Source organism: Hippocampus bargibanti, linkage group LG11, assembly GCF_051943395.1.
Source record: "Hippocampus bargibanti isolate YZ-2025 linkage group LG11, ASM5194339v1, whole genome shotgun sequence".
Taxonomy (NCBI): Eukaryota; Metazoa; Chordata; class Actinopteri; order Syngnathiformes; family Syngnathidae; genus Hippocampus; species Hippocampus bargibanti.
In genome coordinates, this window is record NC_142744.1 from 1,805,866 (window position 1) to 1,830,762 (window position 24,897).

Here is a 24,897-nt window from a genome sequence, read left to right on the forward strand (position 1 = left end):
CTACAAGCATGCTCGTCCTTCCAATGAATGGCAAAGTAAATGTGATCAAATAATGTTTGGCGGCGCTGTGATTCAAGAATTTAAAACGTCGTAACTTTAAATTAATTTATGAATTCATCGAGTCGTTCATTCGTCTGAGTTAAGTAAAGGTGAGTTCACTTTCTACTCCGCGAAGGTGTCAAGGGCAGTCGGGTTGTATTTGGTTTCTCCACAGAGGCTAACTAACAATTTCCTTTTGTTTCTTTTTTGGCTATTATCACACTCCAACATTGTTTTTACTCCCATCGGAGGAGATGAACCGAAACGGGAACATTTATTTGAGAAACCCGTACATTGACAAAGGTCCTTGGAGCAACATTTTTACAAACGCATCGCTGCACCTGCGAAAGAGTCCTATGCATATCATTTATTTTGCGTTTTTCTTTATTTTTTTTCTCACAGAAAATGAGGATTTCAATCATCAAACTGCAACAGCTTGCCATATTCACCACCTTGTTCACAGGGGGAGGGATTGGAACCATGTACTACCTGATGCAGAGTGAGTAGAATATTCCATTCGTGGGTAAAAGTATTTTTGAAAAAGTCATTTAGACGTGAGTTTCTGTTGAATTGATTATTGACTTTGTTATTATTGACAATTTGGTCAAGCTAATAAATAGCTACTGTAGTGGGCATACGCTCAAAAACAGGACAAAGTCATGAGTTTTTGTGTGGACCGGGTGAAAAATGCTTCCCAGTAACAGTTTCAAATGATAAACATTCTCTTTTTTTTCCCCGTTTTGAACCACCGAAGAGAAATTTGCAGAATCGGACTACCATAAATTAGCTTTACAGAAGTTGGAAGGGTGTCCGATCGCCATGGAGAACTTGGGTGCCCCACCGTTAAAAATTCACAACATTCACCTGAGTGACCGAGAAAATCGAATAGACCAGCAAACAGCAAAGGTATGCCCTTTTTTTCCCCCTCCATCTATTTATGTATTTATTCTTTGTAGCATTAAATGACAACCGACGTCTCCGGACAAGTTGTGTCCATAATTTGTAAAATGGCTTCAAATGACTTCTACTGAGCGTATTTGACAAAGATTCCACCGCATATAGCTATATTTGACCGTTTAAGACTCGCGCTGAATATTCCTCACGTTACGTCACTGAAGGAACGCCCCTGACCGAAAGAAGGACACATTGTAGCAGTCCTTCCATCACGTCAATGCATTTGGCTGTACTTTGTTTGGTCTGAAAACTTCGTGTAGCACCAGAAAGAGGCAGAAGATGGCGACAAAGCTCCGTGTAAAGAAACTGGCCGCTTACGGTTTCATTTTTTTGCAGATTTTGGACACTTTTAGTCATTTTTATTGGTGTTTTGCATTTGACAAAAAATATCATACTGCGTGTTTTGGGTATTTAGATGCTATAAAATGCTGCCCCCTCGTGGGAGGAAAAAAAATTGCCAGAGGTCTGACCACCGCTTTATCGGCTTGAGAAAATTTAATGACGCCTCGATGGTTTTGCAGGTAAAGATCCCCGTGTCTGGATCCAAGGCCAGTGGGCATTTATACACATCTTCCATCAGAGACCCAATCACCAACAGGTATGCACGTTTTCCTTATTTATAAGTCGTTTTTTTTAGAAAGCTAGCCAGCTAGCTAATAGATAGCTAATAGCTAGCTAGCTCGATAGAGAGAGACACCCCTATAGCTAATCGATATGTAGATAGCTAGATAGCTAGCCATCTAGCCAGACAGCTAATAGATATTTAGCTAGATAGCCAATAAAACAGCTAGCGTATATCTAATTGATAGGTAATGAATAGCTAGTAGATGGCAAATAGATAGCGAGGTAGATAGACAATCTTTGTAAGATCAGTTCACAATTAAAAAAAAAGCTAGATAGCTACGAGACAGCTAACAGATGGCTAACACATGGCGAACAGATGGCGAACAGATGGCGAACATATAGCAAATAGATAGCCAGCTAGGTAGACAGTCTTTGTAAGATCAATTCACAATTAAAAAAAAAGCTAGATAGCTAACAGACAGCTAACAGACAGCTAACTGATAGCTAATTCATAGCAGATAGATCGCAAATAGATAGCTAGCTAGCTAGGTAGACAGTCTTTGTAAGATCAGTTCACAATAAAAAAAATCCAGTCTTAAAGATGTAGTACGTCGTACATTATTTGAAATTATAAAAAAAAAAGTATAAAATATCGGGAAGACGTATAAGTTGACAGGTTTGGGATAATGGCTGTTGCCATGGTTTCCAAACGACAATTTGAAATTTGGGTTGAGACTTTAGCAAGCATCATAGCACTTTCGCGGGCCGAATAAAATGATGTGGCGGACCAGATTTGGCCCCCGGGCCTTAACTTGGACACCTGCGCTGTAGATGGAGTGTGAAGCTGGCCGTGTTGAGGCTGAAAGAAGGACAGATCATCGACCTTATGAATCCTCCATCGCTGGCAAGCGACTTCGGTCTAGAGGAGACGACGGACTGACGCAATTCGTTCACGAGCGTTTCAAGGTTAGAAATTGACTCTGCGGCAGCCATTTTAGGATTTAGAATTTCAACTCAGTTTCCTTCCACCGGTTCGTATTTTCACAATAAAATAAAATGGACGACGTAGACTTTGAAATCTCACTCTACATCAGATTTTTTTTTCAGGGTGAAACCTTGACCGTACTATCAAAAGTTTGATTTCTATGTTAAGAAAGGGTACTGTATTTTCCGGTGTATGAGGCGCACCCCCAATGAATGGTGTGTTTTCAAACTGTTTCCATATATAAGGCGCACCAGATTATAAGGCGCATCTTAAATGAATGAAAAAAAGTTTTCCAAATTTACCGTATTTTCTGGTGCATAAGGCGCACTGGCGTATAAGGCGCACCCCCAATGAATGGTTTATTTTCAAACAATTTCCATACACAGTATAAGGCGCACCTTCAAGGAATGAAAAAAAGTTTTCCAAATATATTGTATTTTCCGTTTTATAAGGCGCACCCCCAATGAATGGTGTGTTTTCAAACTGTTTCTATATATAAGGCGCACCAGATTATAAGGCGCATCTTAAATGAATGAAAAAAAGTTTTCAAAATTTACCGTATTTTCTGGTGCATAAGGTGCACTGGCGTATAAGGCGCACCCCCGTTGAATGGTGTATTTTCAAACTTTTTCCACATATAAGGTGCACTGGAGCACCTTCAATGACTGAAAAAAACCCCAAATATACTGTATTTTCCGGCCTATAAGGCGCACCCCCAATGAATGGTTTATTTTCAAACAATTTCCATACACAGTATAAGGCGCACCTTCAAGGAATGAAAAAAAGTTTTCCAAATATATTGTATTTTCCGTTTTATAAGGCGCACCCCCAATGAATGGTGTATTTTCAAGCGATTTCCACGTACAGTATAAGGCGCACCTTCAATGAATGAAAAACGTTTTCCAAATTTACCGTATTTTCTGGTGTATAAGGCGCACCGGAGCACCTTCAATGACTGAAAAAAACGTTCTCCAAATATACTGTATTTTCCGGTGTATAAGGCGCACTGGAGTATAAGGCGCACCCCAAATGAATGGTTTATTTTCAAACAATTTCCACATACAGTATAAGGTGCACCTTCAATGACTGAAAAAAAGTTTTCCAAATATACCGTATTTTCCGTTTTATAAGGCGCACCCCCAATGAATGGTGTATTTTCAAACAATTTCCACATGCAGTATAAGGCGCACCTTCAATGAATGAAAAACGTTTTCCAAATATACCGTATTTTCTGGTGTATAAGGCGCACCGGAGCACGTTCAATGACTGAAAAAAACGTTCTCCAAATATACTGTATTTTCCGGTGTATAAGGCGCACTGGAGTATAAGGCGCACCCCAAATGAATGGTGTATTTTCAAACAATTTCCACATACAGTATAAGGCGCACCTTCAATGAATGAAAACAAGTTTTCCAAATATATCATATTTTCCGTTTTATAAGGCGCACCCCCAATGAATGGTGTATTTTCAAACAATTTCCACATGCAGTATAAGGCGCACCTTCAATGAATGAAAAACGTTTTCCAAATATACCGTATTTTCTGGTGTATAAGGCGCACCGGAGCACCTTCAATGACTGAAAAAAACGTTCTCCAAATATACTGTATTTTCCAGTGTATAAGGCGCACTGGAGTATAAGGCGCACCCCAAATGAATGGTGTATTTTCAAACAATTTCCACATACAGTATAAGGCGCACCTTCAATGAATGAAAACAAGTTTTCCAAATATACCGTATTTTCCGTTTTATAAGGCGCACCCCCAATGAATGGTGTATTTTCAAGCGATTTCCACATATAGTATAAAGCGCACCTTCAATGAATGAAAAACGTTTTCCAAATATACCGTATTTTCCGGTGTATAAGGTGCACTGGAGTATAAGGCGCACCCCCAATGAACGGTGTATTTTCTAACCATTTACATATATAAGACGCACCGGAATATAGTAAAAAGTTTTCCAAATATACCGTATTTTCCGTTGTATAAGGCGCACCCCCAATGAATGGTGTATTTTCAAACAATTTCCACATACAGTGTAAGGCGCACCTTCAATGAATGATTTTTTTTTCTCCAGATATACCGTATTTTCCACTGTATAAGGCGCACCAGAGTATAAGGCGCACCCCCAAAGAATGGTGTATTTTCAAACCTTTTCCGTATATAAGACGCACCGGACTATAAGGCGCACCTTCAATGAATGAAAAAAAAAAACATTTCCGAATCTAATATATAAATAGATCAGTTTTTTAAACATAAGGCGCACCTGCGTATAAGGCGCAGGGTCATCTTTAGAAGAAAATCAAGTTTTGTTTTTTGGGGGGGGGGGGGGTACGCCTTATACACCATAAAATACGCTAATTGTGAAACGTTATCTGAGATGTTGCTACACGCAACGTTTATCAAGTGACAAGACGGATTTCCTGCAACTTTGCTGAAATTTCAGAACATTTTTGTCATCGTTTTTTTTTTTTTTTTTTTTTTCCTTCCTCCCCGTTTACATAAAGCGCCTTCATCTAAGCTAACGTTTAAAAATAACAAGTCAGATTATCGAGTTAGCTACCGACCCGGCGTTGACCTTTTTGACCTACGTTTTATCATCACACTGTTCATGAGCGAGCAATGTGGTATTTCAACCACATTGGTTGAGTTCAAATTGCAAAACTCTACCCCCCCCCCCCCCCAATCTGAAATCAATTGTAACTGGTCAACATGGCGGCTACGTGACGTAGCATCTTTACGGACGTCCCCCTTACGGGTGTGGCGACCTCCCCCTTTGCATCGTCCATCGACGTTCCGATGCTCACGTTCTTTTTTCTCTGCTCTTTAGATCCCGTAAGCCTTTCATGGAAAACGCCACTGGCGGTAAGTCAATTAGGAAGCTGTCATTTTACACTAATCGTCAATCAATCTCGGTTCTGTTTTGACTCGTGTCTGTTTCGTAATAATAATAATAATAATAATAATAATAATAATAATAATAATAATAATCTATTCACAATCTATTCAGTCGGCTGGCTATCTATTCGATATTTAATGGCTAGCTAGTTGGCTGGCTATCTATTGGCTATCTGTTAGCTGGCTAGCTAGCTATCTATTAGCTATCTGTCCAGTTGGCTCGCTATCTATTAGCTGGCTGGCTGGTTAGGTGGCTATCTATTCGCTATCTATTAGCTAGCTAGATGGCTATCTATAAGCTATCTAATGGCTAGCTGGCTAGCTTTTTATTTATTTGACAGAAAAACTTATCTTGACTGTCACTTTACAGTCATTTATTAGCTATCCATTAGCTAGCTGGTTAGCTGTTAGCTGTCTAGTTGGCTAGCTGTTGGCTATCTGGCTATCTATTCGCTATTTATTTACTATCCATTAGCTATCTGGCTAGCTGTTAGCTGTCTATCTGGCTAGCTGTTAGCTGTCTAGTTGGCTAGCTGTTGGCTATCTGGCTATCTATTCGCTATTTATTTACTATCCATTAGCTATCTGGCTAGCTGTTAGCTGTCTATCTGGCTAGCTGTTAGCTGTCTAGTTGGCTAGCTGTTGGCTATCTGGCTATCTATTCGCTATTTATTTACTATCCATTAGCTATCTGGCTAGCTGTCTAGCTGGCTAGCTGTTGGCTATCTATTAATATTTACTTCTGGGTTGAGTGAACGCTGGCGCATGTGGCTGCCGCTGCTCACCCACAGAAAAACTTCATCTTGTGACTGTAAAGTGAACTTGAGAGTTTTGAAAGGCGCTTAGAAATGAAATGTTATATTATTATTATTATTATTATTATTATTATTATTATTATTATTATTATTATTATTATTATTATATAATAATAGTCATTTCCTTGATGAACCAAATTGGAAGCCAGATTCGATGCATGGCGTTTTCGAGAAGTCACGCCTCCCGACTTTTGTTTTTAAACACAACTTTTCTACGACTGTTTTGCTCCATCTTTTGAGTCGATGACGCAATTTGAGGAACAATCGTATTGCACAGCGCCAGATGGGAAAGTCGCAACATGTTTTGACTGCAACGCTCAGCAGTTTCGGTTCGCATTTTTTGGAATGAGTAAGAGAATGATCGTAAAACTTCTCAAAACACGCTAGGTGGCTTTTACGAAATCCAAGACAGATTCGGAAATCTTGATTCGTAATCGAAGGACGATAAAGGCATGTCGAAATTCAGAGTATTGAGTTTCACGGTTGAATTGGGACCCCTGGTTTCTTATTTATACAATACATCCTAATTTCTATAATAATAATAATAATAATTATTATTATTATTAAAAAATAATAATTAAAAAAAATCAAATATAATAAAAAAATAATACAAATAATTATAAAAATAATTATAAAAAAAATAATACATTTAATTTCTAAGCGCCTTTCAAAACTCTCAAGGTCACTTTACAGTCACAGGATAAGTTTTACTGTGCGTGAGCATTGGCAGCCACACGTGCCAGCGTTCACTCAACCCAGAAGTAACTATTAATAGATAGCCAACAGCTAATAGCTAGCCAGCTAGCTAATGGATAGCTAATAAATAGCTAATAGATATCCAGATAGCCGACAGCTTACAGCCAGCCAGCTAGACAGTTATTAGCTAGCTAACTAGCTAATGTATAGTAAATAAATAGCGAATAGATAGCCAGATGGTACTGGTACGCTAAGTCACACAAACGCACACCTCGTTGGTGTTTTTAACAGTAGCCTGTGGTGGGGTCTTTTTCGGTCCCATAATGGCAAAAGTACTCCACTCGATAACAAACCACATCTGCACTCAAAGAAAGAGGGGAGGCGCTTTTCGACAGTGTGGTTTGGTTCGTGCACCGAAAACTAGTTAGTCAGCCGAGACTTTATTGTTGGTGAGGCGAAAAGATTATGAGCTGAAGCGTTCTTCAGCGGAAGTATCACTGTATTGTATTGTATCGTACATAAAAATGTGCGCTTTTGAAATTTCCTCAAGCGACGGATGTTCACCTAACAGGTTCTCCAAAAATCTGTTTCCACCATCAGGACAATCGCCCACCATGGACACGTTGGACGACCAATATTCGCTCCTCTTGGACCTCCTCAACATGAACGTGACGTACGACCCGAGCTACGTGGTTAGCGATAGCGTCAAACTCTGCACCAAATTGAACGTCAACGATTTCGGTTCCAAATTCAACCCGGCTTTCTGCTACGTCAATTTCCTCCTGGGTTACCTCGGCAACGGCTTGGTCCTGTATATCATCTACAAGTACGAGAAGCTCAACACGGTCACCAACATTTTCCTGCTCAATCTGGTCCTCTCCAACTTCCTGTTTGCCACCAGTCTGCCATTTTGGGGAACGTACCATCTAAGCGAGTGGATTTTCGGCAAAGTTTTGTGTAAATTGGTTAGCAGCGCTTACTTCATCGGTTTCTACAGCTCCATCCTTTTCCTCACCCTCATGACCTTCGACCGCTACCTAGCGGTGGTTCACGCGGTGGCAGCCGCCAAAAGCAGGAAGAGAAGCTACGCTATCGTTTCCTCCACGGTGGTTTGGTGCGTTAGCATCATGGCTAGCATGAAAGAACTGGTTTTCCAGAACGTTTGGAACAGTACCTTAAACAAGCTGGTGTGCGAAGAGTCTGGATACTCGGAAGCTACCATGGCGTTCTGGCGTCTGGTCACGTACTATCAACAAGTTCTGGTCTTCTTCTTGCTACCTCTGCTCATGGTGACCTACTGCTACATTAGCATCACCGTCCGCATCCTGTCCACTCGCATGAAGGAGAAATGTCGCGCCGTCAAGCTCATCTTCGTCATCGTTTTGACCTTCTTTGTGTGTTGGACCCCCTACAACGTGGTGGTCCTCCTCATGGCGGTCCAGAGCTCCGGTCCCGATGTGGATTGCGTCGAATCGGAGAAGCTGGACTACGCCCTGTTTGTTACCCGCAATGTGGCTTACCTGTACTGTTGCATCAGTCCCGTTTTTTACACCTTTGTGGGTAAAAAATTCCAGAGCCACTTCAGGAGGCTGCTGGCGAAGAAAATTCCGTGTCTGAGGAGACGCATCAGTCTCAGCAGCTACAGTACGCGTAGCACGTCGCAAAAAACGCCGCATTCCGATTACGAGTACTAGAGTACAAGTCATAAGTACAAATGTGAATGTAACAAGGAGTAGCATGGATTGAGGTGTTTTTTTTTTCTGTCTTGTACAGCACAGGTGTCAAAGTCAAGACCCGGGGGCCAAATCTGGTCCGCCACGTCATTTTATTTGGCCCGCCAAAGCTAATCAAACTTGTGAATGTTCATGATCCCAACTCTCATCTCAAAGATCTGATCTCAAAGTCCCAACTAAAATTTCAAATTGTCCAATGTAAGCCACAATATATTTTTCTTGCGAAGGGTGCCGATTTAAAGCGCTGGTCAGACCTCTGTCAATGTTTTTTTTTTCCTTTCCACGAGGAGGCAGCATTTGCCTTTTGTCCATGTTAGCGCTTTTTTCCAGCTTCAGCTGTTGTCAAAGCACTATATAAATCAATATGTATGGATTGTACATTGTATTTTGTACAACCACCCCCATTTCAAGTTCAGATAACCCATATAACTTACAAGTACATTATTTTGTCTTCACTTTTAAAGGACAACTGACGTCTCCGGACAAGTTGTGTCCAGAATTTGCAAAATGGCTTCAAATGACTCCTACTGAGCGTATTTTACCGAGATTCCACCGCATATAGCTATATTTTACGTTTTAAGACTCGCGCTGAATATTCCGGAAGTCTTGTTTTTGAGTTGGTGACGAGTCCTCACCCTACGTCACTGAAGGAACGCCCCTGACCGAAAAAAGGACACATTGTAGCAGTCCATCCATCACGTCAATGCTTGTTTGGTCTGAAAACTTAGTGTTGCACCAAAAAAAGGCAGAAGAGGGCGACCAAGCTCCATATAAGGAATTTATCAGGTTGTGGAAACGGGCTGATTAATTCCTCACAGGAGCTCGGTCGCCATTTTCTGCCTCTTTTTGGGTGAGACATTTCCCCCCAATGTCGCCTCAAAATGGCCCAAATAAATTCTTGAATCGATTGCAAACATGTATGCTTTCCTCTTCAGAACTATTTGAATCCTATTCATAACTGGATGTGTAACAAGAAAGCATCTTCTCCGAATCTGAAGCCATTGGTTTGATTCTCCAGCAATGCAAGACGTCTTGGCGTGACGTCATGAACTGTGGGCGGGACTTTCTGAAAATGCCCAATTCACAGCTCAATTTTTTGATTCAAGATTTTGGACACTTTAAGTCATTTTTATTGGTGTTTTGCATTTGACTAAAAATATCATACTGCGTGTTTTGGGTATTTTAGATGCTATAAAAAGTTCTTCTGATGTCAGTTAGGAAACGAAAAAGTGATGTCGGTTGTCCTGTAAAACAATAAATGTGCCTTATAGCTATCTGGCTGGCTGGCTAGCTCGCTATGTAGCTGGCTATTTATTAGCTATATGGCTATCTAGCTAGTTAGCTAACCGTCTAGCTGGCTATCTATTAGCTATCTGCTATATAGCTAGCTTTCTATCTATTTGAGTAACTCCCGGGTTGAGTGAATGTAGCTGCCGCTGCTCACCCGCATAGAAACCGATCCTGCGACTGTAAAGTGACCTTGAGAGTTTTGAAAGGCGCTTAGTTAATGAAATGTATTATTATTATTATAACAGGCTGTCTGTATGGGCAAATATTTTAAAGAAAAGAGCCCCCATCGCTGGACCACGACCAATTAAACCTATTGTCGCTGCCCTGTAATTATTCCCTCGGGCGCCAGGATGGACCCTTCTGTTCACCCCCCCCCCCCTCCTCGCGATATTTTGGGGCCCTCCGAATTGCCCTCCGCCTGGACTGTACCACTCGAATCGATGAAATAGGGGTGTTTTGAACCATTTATTTCCCGATTTGACAGCGCCTGTGTATCTGTGCGACCACGCACCTGGGACCCGAGACCCCTCAACGCCATCGCCTTTCTGTGCTCGCTCACAACCGCCTCAATTATTAACACGGGGGGGAACTAAAAACAATACCTTGCGTTGGTTCTCGGATGCTTGTATTTTGCTGATCCAATACGGCGACGTTTTGAGAGATAAGCCGACGGTGGTCAAGAGGAGGGAAATCGGCAGCATCACAGCCCGGATTCGCTCTATTGTCTTGTTTGAATTCGGATTTTTTGGGGTCTCCCCATGAAAAAAATGACTCATGTGATCGAGTTGTTGCTACCGGTCCTGTGTAGCATCATCATCTTCATCGTCGTCATCGTCCCCTGCAGTGCTGCATCCTCAGTTTACCGTAAGTGAGCTCAAAACACAAGGCGATAGTAGCCAAATTGGCTAATTCGGTGGTCAAGTTGACGGTAAGTGTCCGATTTTTCTACGTCGCCAAACGAAATTGTATTCTGACTGCACGACGAGACGTTCATTGTTTACGAGGGACTTACCTTTCCAATTGTTTACACTCCTCAGACACACAAATAACACGCACATATATGCTATAAAATCAAATACAAGCCAGCTTAGAATGATTAAAAACATACGTTTTGAAATTGACCTACAAGATGTTCGAGTACTTTTCGAATCATATCTGCCATGAACAGAACCAATATTCCCATTCAGCAATTTTGCTTATATATATGTACTTGTAGCAAGCTTCACTTGAGACTGTAGGATCAGAGTTCGACAAGGCAGAGTTCAGAATTATGTTAGTGTTGATTGATTGTTGATAAATTCCAGCGTGAATCATTCATCCCTTCATCCACGATCTGATCCGCTTATATCGCACCTGTGTCAAAGTCAATACCCGGGGGCCAAATCTGGCCCACCTTCTCATTTTATTCGGCCCGCCAAAGCAAATCAAACTTGTGAAATTCCATGCTTGTTAAAGTCCTAACCAAAATGTCAAATTGTTATATGCAAACCACTAAAAGACTTATTATTCTTGATTTCAGATTTGAAAACTAGTTATTCATTACCATATTTTCTGGTGTATAAGGCGCGCCCAAAAGCCTTCATTTTCTTCAGAAGATAACCCTGCGCCTTATATGCAGGTGCGCCTTATATGTGAAGTCATATTGAGCCACAACAGGTCTTGCAACGTCTTAAAAAATGAGTTTGACACACTAGCTTATCCGACAAGGGTTAATTGAGGCCAACTGTAGCGCACCACTTGTCTATGACCAGTAGAGGCATTGCTGATTCATTCCAGACTTGTTTGTCATTCAAAGAAGAACTCAACGATATCAACTACGTGGAAAATTGTGCAACGCTGACCCCGATTTGTTCAAAAACACAGATCGAGGTGTACTATGATAACAATTATTATAAAAGATAGAGACTCTTGTCAACTAAACCACAGGTGTTTTTGTGAATCTTAAAATACTGACTTGCTTGAACGATCTGTTGATTGAAAATCTCTTTTTGTGTCTTTTTAGGAAGGTGTGAGGACAGTCTGGCCACCCCTCTTCCTTATAGCTCCTTCACCAGTTCATCAGTTTATGATCGAGATTATGGAGCTGGTTATGCTAAACTTCATCGGAACCAAGGTAATGGAGACTGACCGCCATGATTATGATCTACATTTTATTTGGTTCACCATCATTCCATTGTATTTATCTGGATATTTTGCCCAACAAAGCGAGAAGAAAACACCAAATGTAAATTTCTTCACTGTGAGACTAATAAAGGTCAAGTCAATCCAAGTCATGGGGAGCATAGTCTTCACCAGTACTTTAAAATCAGGGTTATTGTCAGATTGCTGATTGTATTCAAATGTGTGTTAATCTTGAAAAATTCTGATTGATATTAGCAAAAATGTGCTAATTCCTACCATTAATTTACAACGTCTTGCTTCTGTTGTATGGTCCACAATATCTATCTTTGTGACACTGACTAATCCAGGCGCAGGAGGCTGGTCACCTTCAGACTCGGACCGTTACCGCTGGTTGCAGGTCGATTTGGGTGCCAGAAAACAGCTTGTTGGTGTAGCGACCCAAGGACGCTATGGTAGCTCCGACTGGACCGGCAGGTATCAGCTACTTTATAGTGACACGCAGTCCAACTGGAGACCCTATCAGCAGGATGGAAACGTCTGGGTAAGGAACTTAATGGTTTTTTTTACCATACTTCTGTAAACCACACACTGGGCACTGATCCAGATGACTTTGTAACAATTTGTCGCAACCTGACTCTGTTTGTATCTCCAACCAGACGTTTGAAGGCAACGTGAACAGCGATGGTGTGATCCGTCATCAGCTCCAGGACACCATCCTGGCCCGTTACATTCGCTTTGTCCCATTGGAGGAGACCAAAGAGGGTCGCGTCGGACTACGTGTAGAACTGTACGGTTGCTCATACTGTGAGTGGTATCGGTTTGTTGGGTGATTGGTTGGTATGGACGTTGTGGATGCTTTGCCTCAGGCGTTTGTAGTCATTTGTAATCAGAACTATCGTCTGATGTCATACCCTTCAGATACAATGATGTTCGACTGTTGACAGTCACAAACCGGTGGTAGAAATCTGTGGTTATATTCAGCCCTGACCTTGTATTTGTATCTACAGACTTTGGACTTTTCCACTTGCATGTCCTGTTGGCTTCTACGGTGTGATACAAAAAGATAATGAAGTAAAAAAATAAATCATTCGTAACTTGAAAAGGCTTTCGGAAGCAAAACACGATCCAGTTTGATGTCAGGTGAAAGGAGGTTCAGTCCCACTGACCCTAAATTGGTCCGTAGCCAAAAACGCCCAGTCCACGGTAACCATTCCACCAAAATGTCCCCATAATGTTGACCAGAGGTCCAGGCTGAGTCCTTGCTGAGTCCCTTCTGGCCTTGTGAATGAACGCAAAATGTAGTATGAGCCAGAGGAAGTCAACCGACTTGGTCCGAGAATCCGCTACACTGCGTTCGGTTGTCAGTAAAAGTTCAACTGTCTTTTCAGGGGCTGATGTGATCGCTTTCGATGGCCGTGGAATCCTTTCCTACCGCTTCAGGAGTAAAAAGATGAAGCTGGTGAAGGATGTCATTGCTCTTAAGTTCAGAACCACGTCCGGAGACGGGGTACTGCTCTACGGGGAGGGACAACAGGGAGACTACGTATCTTTGGAGCTTCGAAGGGCGAAGCTTCAGCTGAGCATGAACCTTGGTAGGTTTCATAACGCTTCGATTCCTTCTTACCCCGCCAACCTTCGAGTGGTTTTACGTCCCCCAGGCAGTAACCAGTACGGATCCATCCAAGGCCACACGTCTGTGAGCAGTGGGAGCTTACTGGATGATGACCACTGGCACTCGGTTGTCATCGAGCGATACCGAAGGAACGTCAATTTTACTCTGGATCACCACGTTCATCGCTTCAGGACCAATGGGGAATTTGCTCACCTCGATCTTGATTATGAGGTAAACTCCAGGGGTTCCAAGTCCACATTCCTTCAGATTGGCGATGGACACCTCGGTGTGATGAATGATGTGTCATGGATAGCATTTGTTTTTTTCCTGGATACCTTGGCTAGATGTAAAAGTCACTGTCTCCACCTCCAGATGAACTTTGGGGGGCTACCTCTTTCGGCAAAGTCGATCTCAGGAGGTCAAGGGAACTTTGTGGGGTGCATGGAAGGGATCACCTACAACGGTGACAACATCACACACCTGGTCCGTCGAGGGAAAGTAGACGCTTCCAGTTTTGTAAGACCATTCTCTCCTCATCGGTTACTGGAAAGACGCCCGCTACTAATATTTCTTTTCTGTGTTTGCCCTCACGCATGCTTCCCACTTCTCATACGGGGTCTCCATTGCAGTACTTCCTGATCGTTGACGTTTCCCTACTGTTCTTCTCGTCTCTTGTTTCTCCGCCACCCTAGCGCAACTTAACCTTCTCATGCGCCGAGTCCAACACCTTTCCCGTCTTCTTCAACTCCACATCCTTCCTTCGGCTGCCCGGTCAAACCGACAGCGACACCCTGTCCGTCAGTCTGTCTTTCAGGACCTGGAACCCAAATGGATTGCTGATGTTCACGATGCTGGCTGACGGCTGGGTAGAAGTGGGACTGGCGGAGGGCAAGATCACCGTTTATATGAACGTGACGGAAAAGAAGAACACCCATATCGACATTTCATCAGGTGAGCGGCGCTCATTGGTCCATTAAGGTCCGTCCCGACAAAGGAGATCAATTGACGCCTACCCTATACCCCCCGTTCTCTCAGGGTCTGGCTTAAATGACGGTCAGTGGCACAGTGTCCATCTGAACGCTTTGGAGAACTATGCGATGCTCACAGTGGATGGAGACGAGGCGTCCACCGTCAGAACTGCCATCCCAGTGCAAATCATGACAGCAGGAACGTACTACTTTGGAGGTGAGGAGACGTCCAACCTGGATTTGACTTCTAATTGACTCCAAAGATCCATTTGTAGACTAGAAATGACTAGACTGGATGAGACCCCGTCGTTTGTTGTTTTTCAAGGTTACTTCCCGCATACGAGCGCTCACACGGTTGAGCGGCCCTTCCGTGGTTGCATGCGGTCCATCCACATCGATGACCATCCGGCTGACCTCAAGGCGGTGGAGAGAGGCCTCATCGGAACCTTTGAAAACGTCAGCCTGGACATGTGCGCCATCGTCGACAGGTACGGAAACGACAAAAGGCAAACGGTTCTTTGGACCGGTTGTGGGCTACGGCTCTTTGGACCGGTTGTAGGCTCCGTCTCTTTGGACCAGTTATGGGCTGCGTCTCTTGGTCCCATTTGTGGGCTACGGCTCTTTATACCAGTTGTGGGCTACGTCTCTTTTGACCGGTTATGGGCTACGGCTCTTTGGACCGTTTCTGGGCTGCGTCTGATGGTTCAACCGTGTGTCCGTCCTCCCAGGTGTGTTCCCAACCACTGCGAGCACGGTTCCCGCTGTTCTCAGACCTGGGATACGTTCGCTTGCAATTGTAGCGGCACTGGATACGATGGGGCCACCTGCCACACCTGTGCGAACACACACACACACACACTCACACATACAATTGATGATCTTGTTACTTTGGTTTCTGGGCCGCTGATTGTGCGTTTTGTCTCGTCTTCAGCTATGTTTCAGCAGTCCTGCGAAGACTATAAACACCTGGGAAACAGTTCCGGGATTTACTGGATTGACCCTGATGGCAGTGGGACTATCGAGCCTTTCAGAGTTTTGTGTGACATGACAGGTGAGCAATGCGAGGTCCAAATAAGTGCAGTAGAAAATGAGGCACACACTGTTTCCTTAATCGTGAAACCTTCTGAATTCTCTTGATCTGGCATTTGGCGTCAACTTGTGATTTGTAGAAGAAAAAGTTTGGACCACCGTGAAGAACAACCTTGCACCTCAGACATCGGTCATGACGGCTAATCCGGAGGATCAGGCAGTCCTGCGGATCTCTTACAACGTCACCGATGAGCAGGTGCGCCTATTAGGGGGTAGTATGGATGAGTTCTTGGGATCAAACGTGCATCAGCATTACCTCATCGGTTGAAAACTCCAATCAGTGGTTGAATTGTGAAATGGAGGAGGTGCGGGAATGTGTTTGCTTGTCTTTCAGCTGTTTTCCGTCACCAGCAGTGCTGAAAAGTGCGAACAATATGTCGCCTATGCCTGTCGAATGTCCCGTCTGCTCAACACTCCAGGTGAATTTTTCATCCATCCATCTTCTCCCGCTTATCCGGGGTCGGATCGCGGGGGCAGCAGCTTTTAATAGGGAAGCCCAGATTTCCTTCTCCCAAGCCACTTCTTCCAGCTCTTACTGGTGGATTCCGAGGTGTTCCCAGGCCAGCTGGGTGACATGGTCTCTCCTGGGTCATCCCCGGGGTCTTCTGTCAGTGGGGCATGCCTAGAACACCTTACCAGGGAGGCATCCTAATCAAATGCCCGAGCCACCTCATCTGGCAACTCTCTATGTGGAGGAGAAGCGGAGAAAGATTTCGGCCACTTGTAACCAGGATCTGGTTCTTTCGGTCATGACCCATAGCTCGTGACCATAGATAGATAAGGTTTGGGACGTAGATCGACCGGTAAATTCAGAGCTTTGCCTTTTGGCTCAGCTCCTTCTTCACCACGATAGATCGGTACAAAGTAATAATAATAAAAATACATTTTATTTCAAGCGCCTTTCAAAGCTCTCAAGGACTGGCAGTAAACAACTTTTCACTTGCATCACTTGCCTGTTTTCCACTGGAAACATCAATCGGTTGTAAAACAAACCTAAAAATGGACGCCTCATTTCAAACCACGTGACCGTTTGACGCCCCCCCAGGCAGCGAAGCGTTCACTTGGTGGTCCGGACAAGCCAACGAGAAGCATTTCTACTGGGGCGGCTCGGGTCCGGGGATACGCAAGTGCGCTTGTGGAATTGAGCGCAACTGCACCAACCCCAAACACGATTGCAACTGCGACGCTGATCAACGTGCCTGGTGAGTGGACTCTTTGACCGTCATACTGTCCAGACGCTTTAGTCTTTTGTCACGCGGACGCAGGAAGGAGGACGCCGGCCTTCTGGTGTACAAGGACCACTTGCCGGTGCGCCAGGTGGTCGTCGGCGATACGGGCAGAACCGGATCGGAGGCCAAGTTGACGGTGGGGCCACTCAGATGTCAGGGGGACCGTAAGTCTGAAAGCGAGCACAAATGAAGACTCCATTTCGCAACGTCCGCGGATTGTCGGTTTGCTACCTTCTTAAAGGAAAATACTGGAACGGCGCATCCTTCACCAGTCCGGCGTCCTCCCTTCAATTCTCTGGCATCAGAGGAGAAAGCAGTACCGACATCTCCTTCTACTTTAAGACTTCCTCCAGTCACGGAGTCCTTCTGGAGCTATCTGGACCGTCCGACTTCCTTCACGTTGAACTTGGAGGTACACGCCTTGCTTTTACAGACTTTCCCGGTCTGTCCAAGGTTCCCGGTTTGAAAATCCTGCATCTTGAAGGCCTCAAACCAACATGAATCATTTACGAGATTTCAGGAGGCTCCTCGGTGTGTTTCTCCTTCGACGTGGGCACCGAGAGAACAAACCTGACGGTGCACTCGGCGCTGCCTTTGAATGACAACCGCTGGCATCGCGTGGAGGCTCAGAAGAACGTCAAGGAGGCGGTGCTTCAGGTGAACAGACAGAAGCGAGAGCTCATTCTGGAGCCTTCGCGGGGCCACGTAAAGCTGGGCTTGGACGGCGACCTCTACCTCGGTAAGAGACAACCACCAGGCGCGACCGGTTCATTCAGTTCTTGGTTTTTCGCGTGGTTCAGTTGCTTGTCCGCTACCTGGACGCCATGAGTGAAAGCGGACTTCTTCTTTCCCAAGGTTCCTCAAGAGGTCAGCGGGGCTTCCTGGGCTGCATGCGTGCCCTGAAGATAAACAGCTTGACGTTTGACCTGGAGAAGAAGGCCGAGATGACTCCGGGGGTCCACCCGGGCTGCCGCGGGCACTGCAGTACCCACGGGGGCCACTGCAAGAACGGAGGCTCGTGCGTGGAACGCTATGACGGCTACACCTGCGACTGCTCGCCCAGCGCGTTTGACGGAGCCTTCTGTACCGAGGGTGGGTGGCCCCACTCCGATTCGCCGGGCGGTAATCGCCGGGTGACGTCACCGCTTCAACGCCACTTTGTCTTTCTTCCCCGGTCGTGGGTCTGTGGCAGATGTGGGCGCCTACTTTGAAACGGGAACGTTGGTTCGCTACGACTTCTCGCCGGAGGCGGCCCCCTCGCCGGTCCGGGGGGGTCTCGGCGTTCCTGCGGAGACCAACCTGACTCGGGAGGAGCTGATCTTCAGCTTCAGCACTTCCAGCGCGCCGAGCATCCTGGTCTATGTCAGCTCCCGGACTCGGGACTACTTGGCTGTGGTGCTCAGGAACAACGGTAGGGGACTCGGTGTGGCGCTGTTGTTAGCTTTGTTGTAGCCGTAGCGGCTATTTTATGGGATAAATCTGGTCCTTCTTAGTTGACGCGATCGAGACGTTCGGCAAATGAATGAGGTGAAATCGAGGCTTTGGACTGTGAACGTTGTAGGGCTTCAAAGTCTGTCACAATGTCGTCCTCCTTTGTTCCGATGGAAACGTCTGTTTGTGCTTTGTTTCCAGGAACCCTGCAGATCCGCTACAGGTTGGGGGGTCTCGCCCAACCTTTCACCATCGATATCGACCATCGCAACATGGCCAACGGGCAGCCTCACACCGTCAACATAAGCCGACACTTACGGGAGATCCGATTACAGGTCAGTGCGCTTCTAACCTTTGACCTCCGAATCAGAATCGTTTTTATTGGCTAAGTATGTAGAACACATAAGGAATTTGTCTCCGGTTGAACACGCTGCACTAGTATCATCATAAAAAAGACATGACAAATAAGTATGAAGGACACTAGTAAAGGCTAATCCAATCTAAGCTAATCGAATTCAGTTCTATTTGGCTTACAATTTAGAGAGCTAATGGCTAGTTGTAAAAAAAAAACTGTTTAAATGTCTGCTGGATTTTGGATCGGTAGCGCCTGCCTAAAGGGGAGTCGTTGGAAAAGGTGGTGAGCAGGGTGCGGAGGGTCCAGTCGGATTTTCCGCGCTCTTGTCTTGAACTCTTGCATTGTGCAAGTCCTCGAGAGGGGTTAGGGCGGTGACAATGATTTTTTTTTACGCTGTCCTGACTGTCCATTGAAGATCTGGAGGATATAAAAACAAAACAGAGTTTTAAAATAAATGATGAATAAGGAAATATGGGAAGACACTGTCTTCACGTGTTGTTTTACCTGCTCCCTGCTTGTCTTTTGCGCTTTTTTTCCCCCAGCTGGACCACTACCCAGCGTCCACGTACGTGTTACCCGAGGCCTCCGATGTCGAATTCAACTTGATCAAAAGTTTGTTTCTCGGGAAGGTATTCGGTAAGTACATACATCACAATGACATTCGGCATAATTTAAATCAAAGGTGTCCATGCCAAGGCCCGGGGGCCAAATCTGGCCCGCCACATCATTTTATTCGGTCCGCCATAGCAATTTAAATTTGTGAAATTATATGATACTTGCTAAAGACCAATTCAAAATTTCAAATTGTATAACGTAATAATAAAATAACCCGAAGAAATGACTTACCGAATTTTCCAGTGTAATAATAATATTACATTTCATTTATAAGCGCCTTTCAAAACTCTCAAGGACACTTTACAGTCACAGGATCAGTTTCTCTGTGGGTGAGCAGCGGCAGCCACACGCACCAGCGTTCACTCAACCCGCAATAACTCAAATAGATAGAAAGCTAGCTAATAGATAGATAGCTATATAGCTAGCCATCTAGATAGCAACTTAGATAGTCAGCTAGATAGCAAATAGCTAGCTAGCTAGGTAGCCAGCTTGATATACTGTACTTTCAGGTGTATAAGGCGCACCTTCAACGAATAAAAAAGTTTTCTAAATAAACGTAGCCTTCTTCTTTCACCATCTTGACGAATGATCCCTTGTAGGTACTTTCTCTGCTATAATTTTATCTAGTTCCTCACCAATTGTGTTCTGTTTAGCTGGGTTGATAAGTTTTTGCATCAAGTGTACAGTGGCTTGTGCGGGTTATTTGTGGAGCCTGATTGATGGGATATTTTAACCTTGCAGTCTACACTCTGCCTTTGAACTATCAAAGTTGAAACGAGTCCAAATGTCGTTGTTTTCTATCCATTTTGTCACTCTTTCACAATAAAAGTGAACATTGTAACATAAGTTTTCCCTGACATCTGTTTTTGTTTGTTTGTTTTGGTTGCGCCGGTAGAAACGGGCCAGATCGACCCCATCTTGATTGAGCGCTACAACACGCCGGGCTTCGTGGGCTGCCTGTCCAGAGTCCAGCTGAACGGCGTCGCGCCACTCAAAGCCGCCCTGCGCTCCGGCCAGGCGGCGTCAGTCACCACGCACGGGATTCTGGTGCCGTCCAATTGCGGCGCCTCCCCGCTGACCGTCTCCCCCTTGGCGGCCGACGACCCCTGGCGCCTTCAAAGCGGTACGCACGCTGACCGTGCGCCAATCCTGGCGCAATATGGCCGCTTATCAGAATCAGAATCAGAATCAGAATCAGAATACCTTTATTCGTCCCGCAATGGGGAAATTTATTTATAATGATAATGATGATAGTAATGATGATAATGATAATAAATTTCATTTATAAGCGCCTTTCAAAACTCTCAAGGTGACTTTAGTCACAGGTTAAGTTTTCTGTGGGTGAGCAGCGGCAGCCACAAGCGCCAGCATTCACTCATCCCAGAAGTAACTTAAATAGACAGAAAGCTAGCTAGATAGCTAATAGATATAGGTATATAGATAGCTACTAAATAGCTAGCTAGAGCTAATTGATCACTAGCTAGAGTTAATTGAGAGCGAGCTAGAGCTAATAGACAGCTAGCTATGGCTAATAGATAGCCAACTAGCCAGTTAGCTATATAACTAATAGATAGCCAGCCAGATAGCTAATAGATAGCTAATACTGTAGATAGCAAATATATAGCCAGCTACGTAGCTAGCTAGCTAGACTTGATATACCTAATACATCCAAAATAGGCAAATGTGTTGTATTACAGAAGAGATAGAAACATTTGAATACTTAGTACAAGTAACTTACGACCTGCTCGACTTACGACCACCTTTACTTACGACCACGGCCTCCAGACCCTTTTTTAACATTTTACGAGGGGGAGTTTGCGAGTCATTTAGCCTGTATTCAACATTTGAATGGATTTCGACTTACGACCATTTTGACTTACGACCGTTTGGTTGAAACGGAACTTTGCTTGCAGACGGAGCCGAGTTTCCTTTCGGCGAGGAGTCGTCCGGCGGCGACGGCGTCAAACGCAATTCTGCCGTTATCGGAGGTAAATCTTACACGTATCCGCGTGGCGAAAACATCCCCGCCTCACTTTTTGCTCTCTTACTCGCAGGCATCGTCGCCGTGGTGATCTTCGCCGTTTTGTGCATCCTGGTCTTTGTCATCCGTCACGTGTTCCAACACAAAGGCTCCTACCACACCAACGAAGCCAAAGGAGCCGAATCGGCGGATTGCGCCGACGCGGCCATCATCGTCAATGACCCCGCCTTCACCGAAAACATCGACGAGAGCAAGAAGGAGTGGTTCATTTAAGCCCCTCCCCCTTTCTCCGCAAGGCGCAAAAGCGGACTCCGGCCCGTACGATGTACTCTGTGTAGATTGCAAGCGTCGCGAGAAGTTAGCGTAGCCGCGGAAGGCTCGTTGGAGGATGGAAACCGTGGACGGTGGCGCGTTGACGGGCAGTGTGGGAGGGGGGGGGGCGCTTGATTTCAACCCCACGAAAACCAAGACACAAAATGGCGCGCGAATGGTGAGTAGCTCCATAGTTTAATTTATTCAGAATTCAGTTTTATTTCTTATCTCATTTATTTTCCTTCTCGCAATAAGAACACTTGAGGGAAGATGGCGGCGGCGGTGGTGACACTCGTAGACATTAATTAGTCATCATCCAGTTTTTTTTTTTAGATGAAATCAAGTGAAATCTCAGCATGCACATAAAAGGCAAAACGGAATGTTTTTTGATTTAATTTGTGCCTACACAACTTCAAGTGTCTCTTGAATGAATAAATGATTTTATTCACTTGGTTTTTCCATCCGTGTTATGAAGTAAAGTGAGTGAATCGGAAATTAATTTATATTTTTAGATTTTAAAAAAAGGCCATGGTCTAAAAATACTTTACTATATACATGGTCCTTTTTTTTGGGCAAAAAATATCTTACTATACACGGTCGTTTTTTTTTTGCAAAAAATGCCTTACTATACATGGTCGTTTTTTTCGGCAAAAAATGCCTTACTATACATGGTCGTTTTTTCGGCAAAAAATGCCTTACTATATATGGTAGTTTTTTTCGGCTAAAAACGCCTTACTATACATGGTTGTTTTTTTCGGCAAAAAAATGCCTTACTATACATGGTCGTTTTTCGGCAAAAAATGCCTTACTATACATGGTCGTTATTTTTTGCAAAAACGCCTTATTATACATGGTCGTTTTTTTTCGGTAAAAACGGCTTACAATACATGGTCGTTTTTTTCGACAAAAAATGCCTTACTAAACATGGTCGTTTTTTCGGCAAAAAAATGCCTTACTATACATGGTCGTTTTTTTTCGGCAAAAAACGGCTTTCTATACATGGTCGTTTTTTTCGGTAAAAAACGCCTTACTGCACATGGTCGTTTTTTTCGGCAAAAATGCCTTCCTATACATGGTCGTTTTTTTCGGCAAAAAATGCCTTACTATACATGGTCATTTTTTTCGGTAAAAAAACGCCTTACTATACATGGTCGTTTTTTTGAGGTAAAAACGCCTTACTATACATGGTCGTTTTTTTTCGGTAAAAACGGCTTACAATACATGGTCGTTTTTTTCGACAAAAAATGCCTTACTAAACATGGTCGTTTTTTTTCGGCAAAAAAATGCCTTACTATACATGGTCGTTTTTTTTCGGAAAAAAAAAACGCCTTCCTATATTGCTCGTTTTTTTTTCGGCAAAAAACGCCTTACTATACATGGTTGTTTTTTTCTGCAAAAAATCCCTTACTATACATGGTCGTTTTTTTTGGCAAAAAAACGCCGTACTATACATGGTTGTTTTTTTCATCAAAAAACAGCTTACTATACATGGTTGTTTTTTGGGCAAAAAATGCCTTACTATACATGGTCGTATTTTTCGGCAAAAAACGCCTCACTATACATGGTCGTGTTTTTTTGGCCAAAAAACGCCTTATTATCCATGGTCGTTTTTTTCGGCAAAAAATGCCTTACTATACATGGTCGTTTTTTCGGCAAAAAATGCCTTACTATACATGGTCTTTTTTTTTCGGTAAAAAACGCCTTACTATACATGGTTGTTTTTTTCTACAAAAAATGCCTTACTATACATGGTCGTTTTTTTTCGGCAAAAAATGCCTTACTATACATGGTCGTTTTTTTCGGCAAAAAACGCCTTACTATACATGGTTGTTTTTTTCATCAAAAAATCCCTTACTATACATGGTTGTTTTTTTGGGCAAAAAATGCCTTATTATCCATGGTCGTTTTTTCGGCAAAAAATGCCTTACTATACATGGTCGTTTTTTTCGGCAAAAAATGCCTTACTATACATGGTAGTTTTTTTCGACAAAAAATGCCTTACTAAACATGGTCGTTTTTTCGGCAAAAAATGCCTTACTATACATGGTCGTTTTTTTCGGCAAAAAACAGCTTACTATACATGGTCGTTTTTTTCGGCAAAAAACGCCTTACTATACATGGTTGTTTTTTTCATCAAAAAATCCCTTACTATACATGGTTGTTTTTTTCGGCAAAAAATGCCTTACTATACATGGTCGTTTTTTTCGGCAAAAAATGCCTTACTATACATGGTCGTTTTTTTCGGCAAAAAATGCCTTACTATACATGGTAGTTTTTTTCGGCAAAAAATGCCTTACTATACATGGTCGTTTTTTTCGGCAAAAAATGCCTTACTATACATGGTCGTTTTTTTCGGCAAAAAACGGCTTACTATACATGGTCGTTTTTTTCGGCAAAAAACGCCTTACTATACATGGTTGTTTTTTTCATCAAAAAATCCCTTACTATACATGGTTGTTTTTTTTGGGCAAAAAATGCCTTACTATACATGGTCGTATTTTTCGGCAAAAAATGCCTTACTATACATGGTGGTTTTTTTCGGTAAAAAAACGCCTTACTATACATGGTCGTTTTTTTTCGGCAAAAAATGCCTTACTATACATGGTCGTTTTTTTCGGCAAAAAATGCCTTACTATACATGGTCGTTTTTTTCGGCAAAAAATCCCTTACTATACATGGTTGTTTTTTTGGGCAAAAAATGCCTTACTATACATGGTCGTGTTTTTTTTGCCAAAAAACGCCTTATTATCCATGGTCGTTTTTTCGGCAAAAAATGCCTTACTATACATGGTCGTTTTTTTTTTTCGGTAAAAAAAATGCCTTACTATACATGGTAGTTTTTTTCGACAAAAAATGCCTTACTAAACATGGTCGTTTTTTCGGCAAAAAAATGCCTTACTATACATGGTCGTGTTTTTTTGGCCAAAAAACGCCTTATTATCCATGGTCGTTTTTTTCGGCAAAAAATGCCTTACTATACATGGTCGTTTTTTTCGGCAAAAAAACGCCTTACTATACATGGTTGTTTTTTTCGGCAAAAAATGCCTTACTATACATGGTCGTTTTTTTTTCGGTAAAAAAATGCCTTACTATACATGGTCGTTTTTTTTTGGTAAAAAATGCCTTACTATACATGGTCGTTTTTTTTGGCAAAAAATGCCTTACTATACATGGTCGTGTTTTTTTGGCCAAAAAACGCCTTATTATCCATGG

At 43.4% G+C, this 24,897-nt stretch overlaps 3 protein-coding genes across 4 annotated transcripts; all 3 read left to right on the top strand.

Annotated features, from left to right (window-relative positions):
• Positions 1–2: 2 nt before the first annotated feature.
• coa1 (cytochrome C oxidase assembly factor 1) lies at positions 3–2,523 on the top strand. Of its 2 annotated transcripts, none has more exons than XM_089008042.1 (5): positions 3–149; positions 442–538; positions 794–945; positions 1,515–1,591; positions 2,389–2,523. In XM_089008042.1, exons 2-5 carry the CDS (start codon positions 445–447, stop codon positions 2,495–2,497), a joined length of 432 nt encoding a protein of 143 aa, XP_088864168.1. In that variant the 5' UTR covers positions 3–149; positions 442–444; the 3' UTR covers positions 2,498–2,523. The 2 variants fall into 2 exon arrangements, with proteins under 2 accessions (XP_088864168.1, XP_088864169.1); XM_089008043.1 differs by lacking the exon at positions 3–149 and adding an exon at positions 248–342.
• Positions 2,418–9,588, top strand: ccr12a (chemokine (C-C motif) receptor 12a). The gene is made up of 3 exons (XM_089008041.1): positions 2,418–2,523; positions 5,370–5,404; positions 7,549–9,588. The coding sequence occupies exons 2-3, from the start codon at positions 5,386–5,388 to the stop codon at positions 8,640–8,642; spliced, it is 1,113 nt and encodes a 370-aa protein (XP_088864167.1). The 5' UTR covers positions 2,418–2,523; positions 5,370–5,385; the 3' UTR covers positions 8,643–9,588.
• Positions 9,589–10,334: 746 nt separating this feature from the next.
• cntnap2b (contactin associated protein 2b) lies at positions 10,335–22,145 on the top strand. Its single transcript, XM_089008040.1, has 25 exons — positions 10,335–10,835; positions 11,974–12,084; positions 12,440–12,633; positions 12,749–12,896; positions 13,481–13,684; positions 13,751–13,935; positions 14,077–14,220; positions 14,397–14,655; positions 14,740–14,889; positions 14,998–15,160; positions 15,401–15,507; positions 15,604–15,723; positions 15,842–15,957; positions 16,096–16,180; positions 16,807–16,963; positions 17,027–17,154; positions 17,232–17,402; positions 17,511–17,729; positions 17,846–18,082; positions 18,183–18,401; positions 18,623–18,756; positions 19,319–19,412; positions 20,287–20,514; positions 21,305–21,379; positions 21,446–22,145. Exons 1-25 carry the CDS (start codon positions 10,730–10,732, stop codon positions 21,643–21,645), a joined length of 3,954 nt encoding a protein of 1,317 aa, XP_088864166.1. The 5' UTR covers positions 10,335–10,729; the 3' UTR covers positions 21,646–22,145.
• The last annotated feature ends 2,752 nt before the right edge of the window (positions 22,146–24,897 follow it).

Bases quoted from the DNA above. Each gene is read 5' to 3' on its own strand.
- coa1 (XM_089008042.1), top strand. From the start codon at position 445: ATGAGGATTTCAATCATCAAACTGCAACAGCTTGCCATATTCACCACC. The intron at 539-793 runs GTGAGTAGAATA...GAACCACCGAAG, and splicing joins CATGTACTACCTGATGCAGA to AGAAATTTGCAGAATCGGAC. The intron at 946-1,514 runs GTATGCCCTTTT...ATGGTTTTGCAG, and splicing joins TAGACCAGCAAACAGCAAAG to GTAAAGATCCCCGTGTCTGG.
- cntnap2b (XM_089008040.1), top strand. From the start codon at position 10,730: ATGAAAAAAATGACTCATGTGATCGAGTTGTTGCTACCGGTCCTGTGT. The intron at 12,634-12,748 runs GTAAGGAACTTA...ATCTCCAACCAG, and splicing joins AGCAGGATGGAAACGTCTGG to ACGTTTGAAGGCAACGTGAA. The intron at 15,724-15,841 runs GTGAGCAATGCG...TGTGATTTGTAG, and splicing joins AGTTTTGTGTGACATGACAG to AAGAAAAAGTTTGGACCACC.